The 23,043-nt window shown below is 40.2% G+C and overlaps 2 protein-coding genes across 3 annotated transcripts in view; both read right to left on the bottom strand.

The window, feature by feature from the left end:
* The window catches only part of BTBD8 (BTB domain containing 8), a 61,835-nt gene extending 59,669 nt beyond the window's left edge, over positions 1 to 2,166 (bottom strand). For both annotated transcript variants that reach the window (XM_075067789.1, XM_075067790.1), the window contains exon 1: positions 1,711 to 2,166. In XM_075067789.1, coding sequence (XP_074923890.1) covers positions 1,711 to 1,844 — 134 coding nt within the window. In that variant the 5' untranslated portion in view covers positions 1,845 to 2,166. The remainder of the gene's footprint in view (positions 1 to 1,710) is intronic.
* Positions 2,167 to 7,605: 5,439 nt separating this feature from the next.
* EPHX4 (epoxide hydrolase 4) overlaps positions 7,606 to 23,043 on the bottom strand; it is a 35,001-nt gene continuing 19,563 nt past the window's right edge. The window contains exons 4-7 of the mRNA XM_032772989.2: positions 20,599 to 20,727; positions 17,655 to 17,758; positions 14,726 to 14,874; positions 7,606 to 8,557 (exon numbers count right to left, since the gene is read on the bottom strand). Coding sequence (XP_032628880.1) covers positions 8,323 to 8,557; positions 14,726 to 14,874; positions 17,655 to 17,758; positions 20,599 to 20,727 — 617 coding nt within the window. The 3' untranslated portion in view covers positions 7,606 to 8,322. The remainder of the gene's footprint in view (positions 8,558 to 14,725; positions 14,875 to 17,654; positions 17,759 to 20,598; positions 20,728 to 23,043) is intronic.

Below are 23,043 nucleotides of genomic sequence, written 5' to 3'. Positions count from 1 at the left end.
TTGTTCAGCTTAACTTTGCAATGCTTTTCTCTTTGAAAATGAAACATGGTGGCAACAGCTGAACTGTTAGCTTTCTGAAGGGCAGCGGATTGCAAAGTAAGCCCCCACAGAGCCCTGGATTTTGCAGACAAATCCAGCCCAGTGATGGACCCAGTTGAAGGAGGATTTAGAGCTGTACACAGAGTTGGTCATGCAATAGGACAACAACAGCAGGAAAGTAAAACTATTATTTTACCTTATTGGAGAACAAGAAGGGAGGTCAGTACCATATGAGGGCTCACCACTGCCTCAAGCCTCACAGCAGTCCTAAGAGCTCCGAGGAACTACTGCTCCCCAAAGCAGAACAAAAACCATTCTATACCCACAATGAAATGCATTTCAGGTGGGAGACCGCATGAGGGGGTAAAAGAAGTGCCCCAGCCTATGACAACAAGGAACATGGAAAGTGGAACCATTTTGCAGTGAGAACAAAAGCAGGAGAGTTTGACCACCACACCTCCTTCCAAGCATACCATAGGAGTAATGGTAGGGTTGAATCAGCTGCAAAAACAGCTCAGAGACTGTTACACAAGGCTGTTTCTTCTGATTCAGGCATTGTTTTTAGCATTTGTTGGTACGCAGAAATACTCCATCACGCGGGTACCAAAACAGTCCAGTGCAGACAGTGATGTGATGAAGGACCAAAACTTACCACCAATGAGGGGAGACCTGGTGTAGCCAGAAGGATGGGGACACTGCCAAAAGGAGATGGTCAACAATCTGAGAAAGCAGGCACTAAATGTACAGAAGGTCAGCCAAGAACTTACCCTGGAGATAGGCATTCCTGTGAGGATCCAGCCTTTAGAGACACACCAAAAGGACAGGACTAAAGGAGTTGTGAGGGGTGCAGTAACACCCAGGTCATACAAGATGACTATGCAAGAGGGACAAGTGATCTAGAGGAACGGGAGACACATACAAGACAGCAGACAACACCCAGAGAGTCTCTACAAAGATCATCACAGAACAGGGACACAGAGAAGTATCTGAAGGTCAGCTCCATAGGAAGGGAGGAGACTCAACAAAGAGACAGTTTGCTAGACTCAGAACCCTGGTCTACACTAGTGTTAGGTCAACATAAGGCAGCTTATGTCAACCTCACTCTGTAACTATCGACACTACAGTGCTGCTCCCACCATGTAAGCTGCCCAGTATGTTGACTTAATAACGCCACCTCCGTAAGACGCGTAGTGCTTAGGTCAATGTAGTTAGGGCAACAGAGTGTGTCTATGCAGAATCTGCATTACTCACACCACCTATGGGTTGTCAGCACCACGCAGGGCTCTTAGCAGGAGACTGCCACCACCACCCCTAAGATGGAGCTCTTCCAGCCCCAGGGCTGACAGCCCTAAGGAGGAGGGGCTCGATTTCATAGCAGGGAGCCTAACAGCAGTGAAACTGACATTCTTACAGTTTCGTGGCTACTATTATTACACCTTTCCGCTCTAGCTGTAAGCCCCAGGGGCCAGGGAGCTGAGAGACTGTGCCCTGATGCTGCAGTGCTGTGGCCAAGGTACTCCCAGGTGGTAACCCCACCTGCGCCGAGTACCATGACAACGCTGGGGCTGGCCGAAGGTCCCTACCATGCCCCAGGTGCCTCGCTCCCCACGACTACACTTCGACCTGAGGCTGTGCCCTGCCCCAGGGTGAGTGCCGCGCCCGCGCCCCTACCTGCCGAGATCCTGACGGAGCTGCTCAGCCACCATCTCCTTCAGCCTCTGCCGCTCCCACGCCCCCCTCCTGCCGCCTGCTGCCGGGACCCAGCTGGTGTCTTTCGAAACAGCGTCCCCCCCACACCGCGCCATGTGCCAGGGTCCGCTCCCTCTTAGGCGGCAGCTTCTTGTACTAACGCCGGCGTGAGCGTCGATAATTGACAGACGGTCCCTAAGATACACAGTTTATAGGACATCGCTGGTATTCACGAAGAACCCGTACGCCAGCGTTCGCCCTGAGGCACGGCATCCTCCCTACGGCAGCGACGCCAAGCAGCCCAGGGACGCTCTCAAAACGACTAACTTGCCGGGCGCCTTCTCCACACCGGAAACCTCCGCGCATTGGACAGAGAGCCAGCTTCCCTCCTCCCATTGGGCGGTCCGGAAGCGACCTTGACCAATCGAGGCTGCTCTCCTTGAGACACATCTGCTCCGCCCCCCGGTTGTTTACCAGGCTGGGCCGGTTGCTGTGACCCGTTTGTGGGGCGGAGGTCTGGCTCGGGGGCGCGGCAGAGCCCTGGGCGGGGGCGAGGTGGCTCGTGGCGGGCATCCACGGTCCCAGCACAGAGGTTCCGGATCAGCCAGCCTGGCTTGGCAGGGGCGGGGAGGAGCGTTGGATGCAAACAAGAAGCAACCCCTGCAGCCGGCGCGCTGTGGCGGTCTGTGAATGACGATTTAACACGTTTGTGAGGTGCCGCCGTCAGAAGGCGGTCGGTGTGGTGACTGCGGAGCCCGGCGGTGCTTCCACTGCTGTCCCTTACCATTGCTGCCTTTCAGTGGCTCCCATCTGTTTTGTCCTTGTCTCCGTCCAGCACGGGCAATGTTACTGGGTTGGGGTCCCAGAAGGGATGGAGCCTATTGAGACACTTTGCATCCGCGTGTGCGGGCACGATTATCGCAAGAGCGTGCGACAGCTTTAAAGGGTTTAAAATAATTTGGTTTCCTGTAGCCACAATCCTCAATAAACAGCTTCAAATAAATAAAGTCCCTAATTTATTTCTAGGGCCATAGGAAAGCACCATATAATAGTGTTGCACCAGCATTATTAGGATAAAGACTTTGAGTTCCACGGAAGTTGAATCACCCCTAAATGACTGTCTCATGCTGCAGCCATATTCACTGTTTCTCAGGCCCATCTTGCTCTGCTTCTTTCCTATAAAATAAAAAGTTAAAAGGCAGGTTACAGTGTTTTTGTGCAAACTTCAGAATGAGTATTCACCCTGACAGTTGCCATGGCAGAAATCTGCAGTTCTAAAAGCAGAATTTAAAATTAAACCATTTTTTTCTTGTTGAAATAGACACAAATTACCTATTATCAGTCCACCCACTCTTAGTCCATATAAAAGATTTGTGATAAAATAGACCTCACTCCCGCCTGGCAACAAATGGCTGTTCACTTGTGTGTGCCAAATGTGCAGCCAAACAGGCTTGTGCACTTTGGGATCTAGCTTACTCAAAACACTTCCCTAAATAATGATCCCACCTTTCAGACTTGAAGGATGAACCCAACCTTCCCCAGTTATTTCTCGTCCCTCAATGACAAGCACATCAGTCTCCTTTCTCATGATAAACCTTCCTGGTGTCCCTTTACCCAGGAATGACAAGTAGCGTGCCTGACATGTCTCCTGCCCCCATCACTATTGTGTTATACCTTCAGTGGAAGTAAGCTTGAAACACATACACATCTTTCTTCACCCAAAGCTATAAAAATTCTAAGTGTGGCAATTGCATCTGGGCTGAAGGCAGTGGAAGCCTAGTACTGAGAGTCCTCTTGAAGGTTATCCCTAAATAAATGTACTTACTCTGTTGGACTGTTTTAACCATCAGTAGAAATGGGTCATGTTAGTCTCTCTGTATAAAAAACACACATCAAACCCAAACAATACTGCTTCGGGGAGCAAAGAGATTTTTTGATCCTCTAAAGAGAACAGATCTGAGAACCCTGAACGAAGCCCTTTTACAAATTAATTTGATTTTGTCGATAAGCTACAGTAATACATCTCTACATGAAGTAGACATAAAAGAGTAAAAACATAGGAAGAGCAAGGCCACCAGAGGATCCAGGAAAACTGGATAGAATAGCTTCACTGCAATTCAAGCAGCAGCTTGACATCTGTTTACTGGTAATATGAAACAGATTGATTTAACTTAGCTTTTTCTCTCCATTTTCCTCTATTGTAATAAATAATACAAATATACAGCACAGCTTACAGACAAATAATCCTAGGTTTTGGTAATTAACTAAACTAACCCAACAGGGAAGAAATCTCGTCTGAAGATACATAATTCATTGGTATCCACCCAACTGGGGGCAAATGCAGAGTAGGCAAGTTTAGCATTGATCCTACCTTTGTCATCCATAACTGGTATCTGAATCACAAGAGAAATTTTCCCCCAAAACATGTTCAATCTTTATAGACTTAGAAGGTAAAGAAGATGTTTTCCAAAATGTATCTGCATTGGAAGGTGAGCCATTGAACCCAATGTTAAAAACATAATAAAGGACTAGCATCTTCTTGTTTTGTTTTTCTAGTCTTTAGAAATCCCTGATTGTTATGTTAAGTCATTGATTCTGTTTGAGAATAGCTTCTTGGAAGGTGAAATATATTATAAAAAAGTCAGTGAAAATGTGCATCATTTCTTTAGTGTCCAGCTATCATGGTCAGATTTCTGGTTGGTGCCATTTGTTTTCATTTTCATAGATTTTATAAATTTTAAGGCCACGGGGAACCATTATGATAATCTAGTCTGACCTCCAGCAATAATAGAAGCCATAACTTTCACTTGAACTACAGTATATCTTTTAGAAAGACATCAAATCTTGATTAAAAAGACTGCAAGTGTAGGAGAATCCACCACATCTCTTGCTAAATTGTTCCACTGGTTAATTAGCTGCAGAGATTAAAAAAAAGTATGACTTATTTAAGTTTAAAGTTGTCTAGCTTCAACTTCCAGCCCTTGGTTCTTCTTAACACCTTTTTCAGGTAGGTTGAAGAACCCTTAACATTAGATATTTCTCCTTGAGTTGATACACTTCTTACCCATCTCTTTGATAAACTAAAAAAGTTGAGCTTCTTAACACTTTTAGTGTAAGATAGGTTTTCTTGACCTTGCATCATTCTTCTGGTTTTTGATTTAATCCTCTCCAACTTTTTCAAAACTCTTTTATTTCACTCTTTTAATTACTTGTGTCTCTTAATCCGGAGACCAAAAGGAAGTTGTAGTCATAAAATTATGCCTCTTTTCTTATGAACAGACCCATAAACCTTTATATAAAGATGATCTACCTTCCTCTAGCTTTGAGTGGTGATCTAATATCCAACATTTAATCACTTCTTATTAACAGTTTTCCCCACTTCTCCATAAGTAATACTGAGTTGTTGGTGTAAAGTTTATCTTTTAATCACAATTTCCATCAATGGTATATATTTAGGATTAGATCAGGGGTTGGCAACCTTTCAGAAGTGGTGTGTCAAGTCTTCATTTATTCACTCTGATTTAAGGTTTTGCGTGCCGGTAATACATTTTAACGTTCTTAGAAGGTCACTTTCTATAAGTCTATAATATATAACTAAACTATTGTTGTATGTAAAGTAAATAAGGTTTTTAAAAGTTTAATAAGCTTCATTTAAAATTAAATAAAATGCAGAGCCCCCTGAACCAGTGACCAGGACCAGGACCCACTGAAAATCAGCTCACTTGCCACCTTTGGCACCCATGCCATAGGTTGCCTACCCTTGGATTAGATATTTATTGGTAAATGTTGGAAAGATTGATTTTATACACATACCAAGCCCCCCCTCAAAAATTGCTATCAATAATAATAGAAATTTACATTTAGGCAAAGAAAAATTCTGCTTGATAGCTTATTAGAGTCAAAATCCAGATTTAAATGTTTGAATTAGGATTGTTACAAATGGGCTAGTGGATGAATAGTAAAAACAGGCATAATTTGTTGATTTAAGGATATTTATCTTGTATATTTTGGCATGTGAGGTTGACAATTTGTGTTTTAAACAGTTTATAAAATTTTAACTTTTTGAATCTCCATGTTTACAGTCATTAAATAATAATCTGACCCCCCCGACATAATTTCCTGCAACTGTAGGCATTTAAATTTATAAAAATAATTAAAAATGCTAAAACCCATAATCTCACACAACAGTGAAAATTTAAATCAAAATAATCTTTAAAAATGCTTACAAATAATATTGATATGTCAAAATTATTTTAAAAAAATCAGGGTTGCCAAGCCTATATATACACATACCAAAACTTATTTAAAAGGCAATAGCTTTTCAATATGATTTCTTATTTATATTATAATATTTTTACTAATAAATCTGTTTTTCAGGCAATTAATTCTCTGTGTATTTGCAGCAATTTATTCCTGTCTCTTATCTCTGAAGTTTCTTAGGCCCAGGTCCTCAAAGGTATCTTGGCTTCTATTTTCCATTGATTTCAAAGGAAGTTAGGAACTTGAGTCTGAAAGGGTGTTTTAGGATTGAAAAGAAATCAGTGAATCTAGAGCCAGAAGCTGAACCCTGCTTAAAACTAGATGCATGTTTCAGGGATTGTTCTACCTCTCCAGCAAAGAATGGTTAAGAAGCTCAAACATCTCTAGTTGCAAGGAGTGTGCATGCCCAGCATTCTGACCTCACAGCCTTTCCAAACAACATAACTGCGCTAGTTCTGTTGTGTACAGGTGCCCTCTGTGTACATGGGGAGACAGATGAGACAGCATTTATACCTAAAAGGGGTCACTATCAGAGCTGATTTCAAATGGCCATGTTTAACTCGGGATTGAGGGGAGGTTGCAGAGGATGAGGGGATTTTCTGCCTTAAAAATTTTAGGGGAGGAAAAAGGCATTGTGTTGCATATAGCAACAGAAGTGAAGTCTCCAGATATATTTATGGATGTAAAGATGAAGATGTACTTTGCATAAGGAATGTGGGAAAAATAGATGCCTGAGTTGCCCAACTCCAGTTGTATAAAGTCCCTCATATTCTACTGTGGCTAAGTACTCTAGTTGGACACTTGTGCCTAGAAGGTGTTAGGTATCAATTCTTTTTGCAGCTAGGAGGAAAGAGTTTATAATATCAAACAAGAGGCTTTGTCAGCTACATGGTGGGTTGAGGGAGCATGAAAACTGGGAGGAAGATTGTGTTTGTCAGGGGGAAAAGGGAACACAGATTTGTGCCATGAGCCAAAGAAAGTTTGAGAGGCAGGAGAGCTTGAACAGAATGTGTGGGGGCCAATTTCCATCCTTCTCATTGCAAGTTTGCAGTTCCACTGCAGGGATGGAGCAACCTTTTCCTGGAGTAGAGTGCTGTTTCTCTCACTTTTTAGAGAAATTGGCAGCATCTTTTCTTCACATTATGGGATAAGAAAGTGCTTTTTCTCTAAAATGAGAGTGAAGGTAGAGGAGTCTTTGCTCTGAAAAGAGGGTCTTGAACAAGGAGCTGTACAGGGAGGTGACTCCAACTTCTCCCTTCCAATGCTGGACACCCCCATTTCAAGCCTTCTCTTCTCCATTGCTAGCAATCTACATCCTGTTGTTCTCTCTGACCTCCCCATGGCTAGTGAAATCCATCCTCAAACAACTACTCTCCTCTGAGTTATCACTTATTGAGTCTCTCTTTTCCCCTATGCACAGGGATCTGGCAACACTTCTTGGAGGCAAGAATGATAATTGCCAGCATGGGAGGATGAATGCTGAATGGCTTTATTTGCTAGAAATTTCAACAATGATAGCATGAGCAAGGCTGCACAATAATAATGGACACATCACTTTTCAAAACTGCTATTCAGCTTTGGTAACAAATGTCTCCGTAAAGAGTCAGGTAGAGGGCACAATTTAAATTCCATTTTATTAGATAGACGTGGATATGATACAGAAATCATGAATATACAGCTCTTCGTTTTCCATTCTTCTTGTCCAGATATGTTACGTGTGAACAGATCCCTATTTTTCAATTGAGAAGAAAATATACCACATAAAACAGCTGTAATTTCACAATACAACAAGGTAGGTGTGATATATCACTTGAAGACTACAGATTTGCCCAGAAATTTGTTTTCTTTAGACTGATACAGTAAAATGTAAACAATAAAATAATTGGTAATTTTTAATGGTACAATACAATAAAAAAAATTTCAGCTGGTTGAATGAAAACTGATAGTTCAACTGATACCTGACTTCCTTTTCATATGGCAGCTCGCCATTGTTTCATTATAAATTTGTGAAAGGCACCATATATTACAAGTGTAAAGCAAGTGAGAAACCAGAACCAAGTAACTTTCCATGATTTCTTTACTGTACAAACACATACATTTTAAGGCAGGTGTTTTTATGTGCAAAATACAAGAATACAGGTAAAACCAATATTAACATTATATGTCCTCACACTATCTTCTTTTAGTAATAACATCAGTGTCAATACGTACATTGAAAACACTTTTCCCCAACAGAACCCAAATTAGAAGGTAGGTTGGAAATATGGTCCTGCTAATAATTAGTTTTTAACATGTAAGAGCTTTTAGGTAGACCTTTAAAACATGTAGAAAAAGTCATTCTCTTTTTCTTATTGTCTCTTCTTTTAGAAAGGTCCATATCAACTTGTTAACTATGTCAGGTTGATCCTGCTGGAGCCAGTGACTGGCTTCAGACAAAATAGTTAATCTGAAATGATTTTTAACATAAATCCGAGTAGTTTCTGCCATCTCAACTTCCATAAATGCATCTCTTTCTCCCCATAACAACAAGGTAGGCATGGTGACCTCATGGTGCTGCAGAGGTAGGCAACTTTAAAAACAAAACACAAGTTTAACTGTTTTTTAAAAATCATGACGACAAAATATCAGTCAATTTAACTTTCCAGTTCAAAATGCATCACAGATTAGTTGCATGGTTTCCAGGATCCAATTCACTATATTACCAAGAAATTACTAATTATTACCAAAGCTCTCTAATTGATCTCATGTCAGCAACATCTTCTGAGGGTATCTTTATTCTAACACAGAATTTACCATAGTCCAAATCCTGCAGCTGCTTTTTCAGATAAAACCGCATTGAAGCAACACTGTGGGTCTTCGTTTGTTATAAAAAGAGAAATTAACATGGTCATTTTTTCAACTTGTACATTGTATGAAAAAGCACTTTGTTCAGATTTGCGTAATACGTTATTGACTCTGCAGCAGATATTTGCAAATAATTTTTAAATGGCCTTTGTTTTATGTGATCTGTCTTGAACTGTAACTCTATTGTAAAAATGTTTTTGAGTCAGGGGCAGCTCCAGGCACCAGCACAGCAAGGGCGGCAGGCAGGTTGCCTTCAGCGGCGTGCCTGCGGAGGGTCCACTGATCCCACGGGTTCGGCGGACCTCCCGCAGGCTGCCACCAAATTCGCGGGACTGGGGACCTCCCGCAGGCAAGCCGCCGAAGGTGCCTGCTGTGCTTGGGGCGGCAAAATGCCTAGAGCCGCCCCTGCTTTGAATGCACAAGAAATTAGCAGAAGCAAGTAGCATGGGGAGGGTTAAGTCCCATTAAATCATCTTTGCACTAGTTCTCTGGTGTAATGCAGATTTAAACCCAGCAGGTGTGTCTGGTAGAGGATTCCTCATCATGAAAGTGTATGCAGGTGGCACAGAGATGGACAACCCCTTTCATGACATCCAGCATGGGAGTGCTACCAGGAAAAAGGAAGTGTGACTGGTAGGCTCTTGCACTCCAGCAATCCATGAATGCTTGAACTGCTGCTTGGGACTGCAGAGAATCTGGCTCTAGAGTTATGTCTGTGAATGTTTTGGTTCACATTCCACGTCACAAACTGCTCCGTTTTAATGTCTATCTGTTCTGGTGATTCTGGAGAAGGTATGTAGAACTGATAAATGAAATTGTTTTTAATTGTTCACTTTATTAATGTAAGTTCTGTTCACCATTCACTACACTTGCCTGCATTGTAACTTCTGTTCACTGTTTGCCATATTGTAATTCAAACCCCATTTTAAAACGCTCACTCCATTTTGTAAAAGCTTCCTCCAACCTTCTTTTTTGCAAACCTGCTGTAATCGTATTAGTTAGTTTAGATGTGTGAATGAGGCATGTATGGATTATAAAATCACCTCCAGCCCCAGCCTGTCCTGATGAGGTGAAGTTCAACTACCAACGGCTGAGACCCTAGACAACAGTGAAACAAAGTAAAAGCATCCACCCTAAAAAGAAAGGACAAAAGAACAACGAAGGAAGATCAAAGCCAGGTTCAAGCTGAAAGTCACGCCTGCAATTGACGGGTGATCAATCCAAACCAACGGCAGCGTGACACACCAAAGACCTATAGACTTGAATCAAACTAAAAGCCTGTAAAAAGAAGGTGAGATAAGAGACTTTCGGGTAACATTCTGCTGCCAACATGGAGCCAGCCACCTGCTGATTATATTTAACACACAGCAGAATGAAGCAACTCTCCATGAACTAACATAGGGAAAAATCGCTATAAAGCTGGACTCTGAAGAATGAGGACTTTGAGTCTATGGTTCTGCTGCCAGCCTCCAGGAGCATCAGGTGCACCTGACTCGGACTCGGTCCACTTCTTGGTACAGGATACACTGCCCGTTATCCACATAATCGCGTGACAAAACACAACAAATGATGAATGAGTGATGTGAATTATATAATCATAGGAATAAGTAACCAAACAACATTGTTTGCTGTTATCTTTTATTTTATTATGGTATTTACAATAAATGTGACAAATGTCTTGTCCCCTTTAAGATCCTGCTAGTTTTTATTGGTCTAACAGGTAAAAAAGGATATTTTCTTTCTCGCATTTGAATAGTGTCCCCCCTTGATCTACTGATCAGAAGCTCAGCAACATCAGTAAAAGAGAACCTGTGCCTAATATAGCCTGAATCTTACATGCTGATGAATTTTCCTATATTGGTGAATGCTGTGTCAAGTTTCAAATGATGCCAGTAGACTATCATTTAATTCCTTTCAATTGTTTTTCATAAACATTGTGTAAGATGAGCAGTCTGTTCTGTCTCCTAGACACTGAAAATCGAACGTACAGTACAGCTATAAGTGAAATATTTATGGAGAAAAACTTTCAATTGAATATTAGCTTCTCTAATGCTGAATGTAGCCAGTCACATTCAAACAGACCTACAGAATGCATAAAGACATTCAAAAGACAACAGAATTCACAGTACAAAGGGGTATAGTCTTTTTTTGAAGCAGTGAGAGTTAAATACATAAATCTCTGTGCATTGAGAGAATAATATTACCCAAAATTTGCATAGCATTGGGTAAAAGCTGCCTAAATCCTCAACATCAGAACTCAGGGCTTTGGAAGAATTTCTGAGGGGCTTATGGGGGGAAAAATTTTGACACACTTTGTTAACACATTGAAAAAGAGACTTCAAAAAGTAAAATGGTTAAGGGTTTCATAACATTTAAATGACCCTCTTAAACTTGCATAAAATTATAATTTAAAATTATTTCTTTATACAACTGACTTTATATTAAAGTAAATATTTTATAAATAAAATCTTTCTGAACATTTAAAGTACAGTTAATATGAATTTGTATTGATATTTATTAATAGATCTATAAGTTACAGGACTAAGTTGTGACAGATGGTAGACAGATGTGAAATAATTGCTGGAATGTAAGCCTGATTAACTCATCAAAATTTATTTCAAATCATCCATTTTCAAATAGATGCTAAACAGCCCATCCATGCTTAAGTTTAAACTGTTTTATAAATCTTAGTGGCAAGTTGCAATACAGATTAACTGCAGTTGCTCAAAACAGCCACCAAGGTACGCTGACGTTTAATCAGTTAATAACAATGGTGTAATGTGATTCTTTAAAAGCAACAGAATATTTGAAATAGTTTTATTTAGACAAGCTTTTGTGAGCACTTAGCATGGGGTGGAAGCTTAGGAGTTTCTTCATTTATTTCATTCTCTTTAATCAATATATTACTCTTGCACCCAGTTAGGACAATGGATATTTTGGAGATTTGATTAGTCATAGACAATTTTGAACTGAAGAAACCAGAATATTGCTCAATTAGATAATGATGTCTATGAACCATGCTGTGTGATTTCTTTTGTATGTGAAATTTAGTATGTAGCATTGTGCCTCAAGGTACCAAATAGAAAAATGTTTCTTTTAACAAGGATTAACATGCAGATTTGCCATCTAAAGGGAAGGTCATGTTGTGAACTCAATATCTTTCGAAAAGGAGATATCCTCCACACACAACAGCAGCAGATGACCAGCAATTTTCCTCATTTACAAAATGCTGAAATATTTCCCAACCAATGCAAGAAGAAAAACCCCATTTTGAAAGAACATATAACAGGCTTTTACACAAACTACAGTGTACCAGAGCTCAAGTTCAAAAGTTCACTTGGACAGCATGTCAGTGCATATCTCCTAAACTGAATATACTACAAGCCAAGCAACCAAGAGGCTAAGATCTATTTCAAAAAGGAGTTGTGTATAAAGTGTAGTTTATGGAATTATTGCTATTCTTTCCCTATAAAGAAATATTGTTTAGTCAAGAGGACTAGAGGATTTCAAACAGCTCTTTGGAAATAATTCTGTAATAAAATTAAGCTCTGAAGAACTGATTACTCCAGATGGGTGGCTGGATGGTAATGAGATATGAAGCCCTTAACATCTAGGTCACAAGGTATAATCCACTATGATTAGTGAAGATGAAAGGCATTAGAATCTGAATGCTGTTCAGTGCCTTATGTAAAATATAGTGATGGTTTCAATCCAGTTCCTAGTGAACAGGTATTCATAACCAACAATCACCATCACAATTGGTATTCTTACAGACAGCTTCAACACAGGCAAGATCTGAATTGGTTCCAAGACTGATTTAATCCTTGAGTTCCAATGGTGCTGATGCATTGGGACTTAATCCCCTATTATATATTATTATAGGAAGAACAGGGACAGAGTAGGCCCATTACTCAATCAGGAGGAAAAGGCAGAAACAGAAAATGCAGCAATGGCTTACGTGTTAAATGCCTTTTTTGTTTCAGTTTTCACGAAAAAGGTTAGCAGTAATCAGACGACTAACAAAGTGAACATCAGTGTAAATGGGGTAGGATCTGAGGCTAAAATAGGGAAAGAACAAGTTAAACAAGTTAGACGTCTTCAAGTCAGCATAGCCTGATTAAATATAGCCTAGAATACTTAAAGAACTGGCTGAACAGACCTCTGAGCCATTAGCAATTATCTTTAAGAACTCATGGAGGACAGGAGAGATCCCAGAGGGCTGGAAAAGGGCAAATATAATGCCTATCTATAAAAAGGGAATAAAGACACCCCCAGGAATTATAAATCAGTCATTATCCAAAGATAATGGAGCAAATAATCAGTCAGTTTGCAAGCATCTGGAAGATAACAATGTGACAAATCATGTCAAACCAACCTTATATTCTTCTTTGACAGGGTAACAAGACTTGTGGATGGGGGAAAGCAGTAGATGTGATATATCTCAACTTTAGTAAGGCTTTTGTTATGGTCTCACATGACCTTCTCATAAGCAAACTATGGAAATATAGCCTAGATGAACCTACTATAAGGTGGGTGCACAACTAGTTGGAAAGCCATACTCAGAAATTTGTTATCAATGGTTCACAGCCAAGATGGAAGGGCATATCAGGAGGAGTTCCAAAAAGATCTGTACTGGGTCTAGTTTTGTTCAATATCTTCCTAAATGATTTGGATAATGACATAGAGAGTCATTATAAAGTATGTGGATGATACCAAGGTGGGTGGGATGCCAAGTGTTTTGGAGAACAGGATTAGAATATAAAATAATCTTGACAAACTGGAGAAACTGTTTGAAATAAACAAGATGAAATTCAATAAAGACAAATGCAAAGTACACTTGGGAAGGAATAGCCAACTGTACAAATACAAAATGGGAAATAACTTCCTAGGAAGGAGTACTGCAGAAAGAAAACCTGGGGTTATAATGAATCACAAACTAAATATGAGTCAACACAGTAATAATGTTGGAAAAAAAGCAAGCATCATTCTAGGATACATTAACAGAAGTGGTGAAAGCAAGACACGAAAAGTAATTCTTCCACTCTACTCAGCACTGATAAGGCTTCAACTGGAGTATTGTGTCCAGCTCTGGGCACCACATTTGGACAAAGTCCAGAGGAGAGCAACAAAAATGATTAAAGGTCTAGAAAACATGACCTACGAGGAAAGATTAGATTTGTTTAGTCTGGAGAAGAGAAGACTGAGCAGGGACATGTTAACAGTCTTCAAGTACGTAAAGAGTTATTGTAAAAAGCAGGAAGACAAATTGTTCTCTTCATCCACTGAAGACAGAACAAGGAGTAATGGAAGATTTAGCAAAGATGCAGCAAAGATGATTTAGGTTAGACATTAGGAAAAACTTTCTAACTATAAGGATAGTTAAGCACTGGAACAAATTACCTAGGGAGGTTGCGGAATCTCCACCAATGGAGGTATTTAAGAGCAGGTTAGACAAACACCTGTCAGAGATGGTCTAGATAATACTTAGTCCTGCCTTAGTGCAGGGAACTGAACTAGATGACCTATCAAAGTCCCTTCCAGTCCTACATTTGTATGATACTGTGTTTCTATGATATCATTAATATCCCATTTAGAGACTGAATCTTTGATTTGCCATGCCTATTATTAATAGGAGAGAATTTTTATCAGCTCTAGACATAAAGATTTTCCTCCCTAACATGTTGGCTCTTTGATTACGTTCTGTGACCATGCCATGCAATTTAAATTACATCATACTTTCTGACACTGAATCAATGTATTACCTGGTGAAGGACCTTAGTTTGGGAACAGATTTATCTTTTCTCCTGCCCTTGAGGTAACAGATAAAATAATATATTTAGATTCCAAGGATTTGGCTGAGATGTTTTACTTGATTTATGAACATTATACTGACCTGAAAATATTTCTGTAGTGGTTAATGGGTCCAGTTAGTGCTCCAGGTTGAGAAAAGATGTAAAGGTAAGCTTCAATGTCCTCTGCTGTTAATCGACAGCCTTTCCTTCCAATTCCAGTAGTTCGACTGGTAAATAAGTTTTTCAGTACCTAGCAAAAACAAACAAAAAAAACACCTAAGAAATCTAGATGTTCTAGATAGCAAAACAGTGATGATGATATTTCTCCCTTTGAGTAGGAGATATTTATTTAAAATCCATCTACCTCCTTGTTTGAAGTGTAAGGCAACTATAAATAATGAAGTATAGAATGTTCTTATTCCTGGTGAGGTCTATTTCAGAGTACTAAAAGACATGTAAATAAGACAAAATTCCTTCACGGTGGGCCCTTATACTGTCATAAGCAAACACAAGCTCTGGACACAGATTTCTACTGTCATAGAAGGAAAAAAATTTTAAATGCAACAACTTGATTTAATGTCAAACTCATTGACATTTCTTTTGTTTTTCTTTTTTCTTGTTTTTGGGATCTGGCGCTACAGGTTAGTTAGGCAGCACATTTTACAGGGAAGCATTCCATATTCCAGCCTGTCCGAAGTTCTTGCTTTCAAACAATCAAACTCTTCTCTAGAAACTACCATTCTGTAAGGGAAGGAAGTTAAAATGTCAACTGAGGGAGAAAAGAGAGAGAGATCTGAGGGAGAAAAGGGCTAACATTTCTAATAGGACGTTCCATTGACTTCAGTGGATGTTCATGTATGCAGTGGGTGTTCTATGCACAGAGAATCTGGCTATTGGCACAGGGTGTCTATGCAGTCATAGTGTGTGTCTGCAGCACATGTAAGCATACCCAAGCTAGCCTTCACCTAGCTAGCTTGGGTATGTCTACACGTGCTGCAGCCACACTTCTAGTTGCACTGTAGACATATCCACAGAAACTAATGATACTTAATTACTTGCTTAATAGTTGTGGTGTTGAGATACGTACTATAGTACTGGAAGTAAGGAGTATCAAGATATATTGAAGTGCCTACCAGGAAGCCAACAGCAAGGATCAAGCTTAAGTAAATACAATTTTACACACACTCAGTGTTGCCAAAATACACATTTTTTTCCCACTGGTTACATAATTTTGGCCAGAGCATGTGATTTTAGCAGGGGCCAAAATCACCTTAACCAATACATTTGGAAGAGTGGGCAACATTGGCACACACACATTGGGTATAGGCAGGGGGAGTTCAAAAATCAAAAGACGGACCGAGAACCCATAATATAAACTTTCAGAATAAAAGCACTCATGCTTTTTTTGAGTTCGACTCATGATTTTTAATCTCTTATGGCTGGCAGTACTGTTATATGCTTCTTTCTACCCACATGTGCATTAGTTTGTTAAATACTAGCCCTAAAATTAAGGCCGTCTAGCAATTAAAAAATAATTGGGATTAATTGCGCAATTAAAACAATTAATCAGAATTAATCATATGATTAAAAAAATAATTGTGTGAATAATTGCGGTGTTAAACAATAATAGAATACTATTTATATAAATGTTTTTGAATGCTTCCCACATTTTCAAATATATTGATTTCAATTACAACACAGAATACAAAGTGTACTGTGCTCATTTTATTTTTATTATAAATATTTGCACTGTAAAAATAAAAAATCATATTTTTCAGTTCATTAATACAAGTACCATAGTGCAATCTCTATTATAAAAGTTGAACTGACAAATGTAGAATTATGTACAAAAATAACTGCATTCAAAAATAAAACAATGTAAAACTTCAGAGTCTACAATTCCACTCAGTTCTACTTCTTGTTCAGCCAATTGCTCAGACAAACAAGTTTGTTTACATTTGCAGGAGATAATGCTGGCCGCTTCTTGTTTACAGTGTCACCTGAAAGTGAGAACAGGTGTTTGTATGACATTGTTGTAGCTGGCAAGATATTTACGTGCCAGATGCACTAAAGATTCATATTCCCTTCATGCTTCAACCACCATGCTTCAACCACCATTCCAGAGGACAAGCATCTATGCATCTATGCAACCTGATGGTAGGTTCTGCTTGATAACACTCCAAAGCAGTGCAGATCAATGCGTGTTCATTTTCATCATCTGAGTCAGATGCCACCAGCATATGGTTGGTTTCTTTTTCATGGGTCAGGTTCTGTATGGCATACGAATATTTAGCACGTATCTGGCACGTAAATACCTTGGAATGCTGGCTACAAAAGTGCCATGTGAATATCTGTTCTCACTTTTAGATGACATTGTAAATAAGAAGCAGGCAGCATTATCTTCTGAAAATGTAAACAAACTTGTTTCTCTTGTGATTGGCTGAACAAGACGTAGAACCGAATGGACTTGTAGGCTCTTAAGTTTGACATTGTTTGGTTTTTGAGTGCAGTTATGTAACAAAAAAAATCTACATTTGTAAGTTACTCTTTCACGATAAAGAGATTGCACTATGGTACTTGTATGAGGTGAACTGAAAAATACTATTTCTTTTGTTTATCATTTTTACAGTGCATATATTTATAATAAAAATAATAAAAAGTGAGTACTGTTCACTTTGTATTCTGTGTTGTAATTGAAATCAATATATCTGAAAATGTGGAAAAACATCCAAACTATTTAATAAATGTCAGTTGGTATTCTATTGTTTAACAGTGCAATTAAAACTGCGAATCATCATGATTACTTTTTTTAAACACGATTAATTTTTTTTAGTTAAATCACGAGTTAACTGCAATTAATAGACAGCCCTACCTAAAACAAAGTCACATCAAATCCAGAATTATAGTCAAGTTTTACTAGCTATCCTTAATTCTTCCATAAACGTCATACTATCAGAAAGCATCAACATAGATGGCAGTTTTTCCATCAGTAACTTATTAAACATAAACAAGAGCACTCATTTTGCTTACCTTGAAATCATTTACTGTAAACATGAATTCAGGAAACCAAGGCATTTGGAAAAAGAAGTAGTAACCGGACTTAATCAATTGTGAAGGATGTCGCAGAATGTATTCTGAAACAAAAATGCCCATTAATTAAAAATGAAAGCTGATAAAATTACTGTTGATATCACTATATTTAAAATTAAAGGAATGTTTTAAAAGTATTAATTTAGAGGGTGCTATGTGACAAGGAATTATTATAATTTTAAAAGTAAGTCCTCTGATATTGGGACATGTGAATGCGATGGGAAGTCAACCAATCCTGACATGCAAAGTGTGAGGAACTGTCAAAGATCTGTTATTGCTGTTACTTAACAAGAAATGATATGCAGTACATGACTCAGTGATTATAGCAAGCCCAGAGTGGTGTTATAGGGCACAAGCCTGAAATCAGGTGACTTCAGCCATGTGAGAAATGCAATGATCCCTTAGAAATGCATGGTTCAGAGTATCTTATTGCTATTATAAAATGCAATTTATGAATAAAAATGTGAGGAAAAAGTCAGACTTTTCAAGTACTGGGCATTACAATGATGCTTATGGCTATCAGAATACTTGATTTATAACCTGAAACTTTTTATTCAGTGCACAGTAGAACCTAATTAATTTGTGCCATTGACTGGCAATCTCACTGAAATTAGAGTGGATTGTGTGAACTACTAAGCAAGTAGACATATACATACATCAGAAAGTCTATGGCATCACAAAGTGCATTTTGTGCATACAGAGCCTGGCTCCTGCTCCAACTGGAGTTACTGATGAAACTTCAGTTGGCTCCAGTGGTACAAGATAAGCCCTTATTTTTGTAAGTGTAGCTTTGTTATTCATTAAAATAATCTTTAGGAGGTTAGGAAGGCTACCTGAGTATATTTTGTAAGAGTAATTGAGTTTTAGAGCTTGGTTCTGATTTCACTTATACTGGTTTTACACCAGTGTTAGTTCATTGGCTTAAACTTAGTCACACCAAGTGGGATAAGTATCAAGCCCTTATTAAGTACTCTTCCGTTAAATATATTTGGAGAAGCAAGGTGAGACCATAAGATTTTCAATGAGAAAAAAACAGGTCTGCAATTAAATAAAAGAAATGTAGTAAGATGCTAATGGGCATTTTAAAATTGTATGTGCACTTAATGCATGAGAAAGCAGAAATCAAGTAGCTCTGGCTAGAGCCAGCCATATAGCAGACATTCTCTGATCTCTGTGCATACCTCGCCACACAACCCTGCAAATCCACCAAAATCTTTACCTTCAACTCCATGCTATTAAGCAGACTCAGATGATTGTTGTGTTACAATGAGGTCTTCTGTAGTATAACATCACAAAACTCAATTTCACTTATCTAAATGAGGATTAGATTCTCATTTACACTGTTTTACACGGTGGCGGATTAGCCGCTGGGCCAACGGAGCCAACACCCAGGGGCCCCAGCCAGGGGGGCACAGAAAAATGAATGCCCCCGTGCCCTGACCAGCTTGCCCCACTCCACCTGCATGGCACTCCTGCCAGGGAGCAGAGCCAGGGTGCGGGGGCTTGCCCTGCTCCCTGGCAGGGATGCAGGGAGGCATGTGGAGAAACCTTGCCCCATCCACAAATGGCTCTAATGGCTCCCAGCCCCTCCACATCAATGCGTCCCTGTTCCAAAGAGAAGCTGCAGGTCTCCAAAGAGTCTTACCATCCCACAGAGGGGTCTGAAGAGCCCCAGAGCATCCCTGAATCAGTGTGACCCTATCCCTTAGGGGCTGGAAGGGTCCTGGCATTCTCAGGACCCTCAGGGCTGAAGTGAGTCAGTCGTGATCATATCTGAGACCCTAAGTGCAGACGTAACTCCTCCCTTTGTGGTGCTAGCAGGGCTCTCACCATCTTCGGACACTGGGGGTACAACAGCAGGTGCCTGACATGTCCTCAGAGAGGAGGGGCACTATCACGGCAGCTCCAAAGCACAGGCTAGCATCTGGTGGGGGTGGGGTGGGATGGGACCAAAGGTATGTGTCTTAGGAGAGGAGGGAAAAACTGAGCTACCACAAACCTGCCCTTGGCCAGCAAAGAGACATCAAGAGCAATGGCCTTTGTCCTCTGAGCAATTGGGTTATGCCAGGCCATGCTCTGTGTCCTCTGCTCTCTGAGACTGGAGCACGGGCAAAAGTCCTTAAGTGTGTGGGAGGGGGGCGGGGGGGATGGAGGGGCTCAGCCAACATGCAATAACCAGAGAGGGGAAGGGACAAAGCATTATATCCAAGGGATAGTGCTGGGTAATGGGACCTTCTTCGGAGGGAGCAAATCGGGGCACAGGAGCCTTCTCCCCTCTACCCACCCAGCACTCCTGCCACAGAGTAGGGAAGCCCCTGCGACCCGACCCTGCTCTCCGGCAGGAGCGCCAGGTGGGCAGGAGGAGTGGTACAAGCCCCCGCTCCCCAGCAGGAGTGCCAGGGAGGAGCAAGGGAGGCGGGACTGCAGGCAGAATGTGTGGGGAGGGACCCCCACTTGCTCTGGCCCAGGGCCCCACAAAATCATAATCCGCCTCTGGCTTTACACTTATGTGGCAATATAATGGGTCATTTCCATCCACCTTAAGGCACCTTTGCACTGCTAGAGCCAGGTAAAGCAGTCTGAGTGTAAATGAGGATCAGGCTATGGATTTCCAAAGACAAGAAGCCAGTATATCTGCATGCTAGTACCCTCACACGCTACTGTAAAATTATCCTTTCATGTAAAATATTTGACAGCTTTGGGTTTCAATTAAATAAGGGACAGATTCCAAGAGGTGCAGAGCACTTGTAATGTTCTTTCACAGCATCCCTAGGTATTTAGGTGTGCAGTGCCTCTCCAGATCTACCCTTAAATAAGCGCCAAATCTGCCTGCTTAGTGAAAATGTGAATATTTTGGTTAATATAAAAATATTGTAAATCTCACCTGTAAATACAGAGGGATGAGGGAAATTAACCACAATAAGCTTGGTCACCATTTCCGGATAACAAATAGCAACTAACCAAGCAATCATTCCACCCCAGTCATGGCCAATCAGCATACACTTATTGTACCCTGCCACATAAAGACAGATTTTGACCGTTGTTTACTGACAGTTATATGAAAATCAGTCATCAGATACAATAATGACAGTTAAACAAAAACAAATGTTCCAACATATTTGCTGACAATACTTCAACTTCTTCATTTTTTCTTAACAAATTATTTACATTGCCATAGCTAAAGATGTGTCAACACTTCCTTTATTAAACATAAAGAAGGAGATTAGCGAGTATTATGCTTGAAATTTTTACAGGTAATTAAAAGTAATGGTTTCCACTGCAAATATACTTTCTCTCCTCTTGTATATTGTGATAAATTCAGGACAGATAGCTGCAAGGAAGGGATAGGAATCAGTCCCTGAGGGTTAAAAGACCCTCCTCCCTATCAACTGGGAGGCAATTACGGGTCAATCAGGTTCAGCTGAGAAAGGGGTACCAAGGTAGCAATTAGAATCAGCTGAGGGGGAGCTACCTGAGGTTAATTAGGATCAGCTGATTCCAATTTAGGGCTGCCTGAGACCTTTTTAAACCCTTCCTTGGGAGGAAGGAGGGTGCCAGCCTGCCCTGCTGCCAGGAGGGTAGGAGCAGCAAGACAGTGAGCCTCACCAGGAGGAGAAAGGGAGAAAAATACTCTAAACAGGACTGGTGGAAATATGGGGAGCAGACTTCCCCTGTGCCCAAAGGGGGACAGCATTACCCAAGCCTGTCTCACCAGGGCTAAAAGCAGCAGAGGCTGGGGAGACTGAGAACGTGCCTTGCCACAATATGTGATGTAAGTCATCTTACTGTATGAGATCATTTCCATGCCCTAATACCTATGTGCAATGTGGCCAAGTTGGTCACATTGTGTTCAAAATCTCAGTACTGCATCATTGTAAAGGTGGGAATTATAGCCAGAAAGCTGCACTTACTGCATACTTAAACAGGTGTAGGGATACTAAAGAAGGTTTATATTAGACATGGTTTATATGAAAAATGACTTATTGTTAGAAATGATTTAATGTTAATTAATACTTTATAACTAAAGGTTTATATTAGAAATAAATGTGATTCCCCAGATTAGCCTCTAACCTGCAAGCACACAGCTGTGTCTGTGTGAAGCCTGCTCACAGAAATACTTTGTATAAAACTTGTTAAAGGTTAATTGACTCTAAGTGACACCTTTGTAATCACTACAAATAGAGACCTCCACCTTTGTAAATTCTTTTTATCTCACTTTATGTTCCTTCTTTTAATTGTTAAAAGATAGGGAGTCTCACACCCAAAAGGTGAGACATTGAAATAAATGTATGTGAATGAGGTGCCTAGTTTAAATGATGAATGAATGGTTAGGGAGTCACACCCTGAAAAATCAGTGTCGCCGAGGTGTCAAGTGGAATCAACCAGATGACGCGGGGAAGGCGAACTGGAATCTACCCAAGCACCTAACAAACATCTGACAGAATGGAGCCAGCACCTGCTGATTGATTTAACAACAGCAGATGAAGCAACTCTCTTGGACTGACATAGGGAAAATCCCTAATAACTGGACTCTGAAGACTGAGGACTTTGAGTCTATGGTTCTGCTGCCAGCATCCAGGAGCATCAAGTGCACCTGAGCCCGGCTTGGCTCCACTCTTGTGTACAGGGTACCTGGCCAGTATTCTGTCACAAGCAACTTTAGGCTGGTAACTATAATATCCATACAGAACTTGAATGAATGAATGAATATAAAGTAATCATAGGAATAAGTAGCCAAACAACATTGTTTGCTGTTATCTTTTATTTTGGTATTTACAATAAATGTGACAAATGTCTTGTCCCCTTTAATAAGATCCTGCTAGTTTTTATTGGTATAACACAGGTAGGGATGATGGTGTACTCTACAGGCTCAGAACACTTCTTTACTTATTCATATTCTCTTTAGGTGGGAATTTCAAAAGTGCTAAGCATTGGCCTAACTATGCTTCCACTGATATCAGTGGGAATTTGACAACTGACTCACAGGGAGCAGAGTTCATTCAAGACTGCTGAGCTTTAGAAAATTCCACCTTTTATTTCTTAACCCAGACAGACCTACATTGCAAAGCCCCAGTTCCTTACTGAGAATTAAAGCACTCTACATATATGCCAAGTCAGATGTGTAAAATACAAATTCTTTTGGATTCTCTGACAAAGCAAGAGAGAAATGTCAAAGTAACTAACACCTTTTATCTACTTTCTGATAAAAATCTCCTTGGCCACTTTTGATTTAATCTGACTTTCCAAAATAATTTATCTCAGGAGCAAGAACAAGCAGTGGAAATTTGAGGCCAAGAGGTCATTTTTTCTAGAAAACTTTAAGCCCCTG

The sequence above is a fragment of the Chelonoidis abingdonii genome, chromosome 7 (genome assembly GCF_003597395.2).
Source record: "Chelonoidis abingdonii isolate Lonesome George chromosome 7, CheloAbing_2.0, whole genome shotgun sequence".
Taxonomy (NCBI): domain Eukaryota; kingdom Metazoa; phylum Chordata; order Testudines; family Testudinidae; genus Chelonoidis; species Chelonoidis abingdonii.
This window is presented reverse-complemented; position numbering and strand designations above follow the sequence as displayed.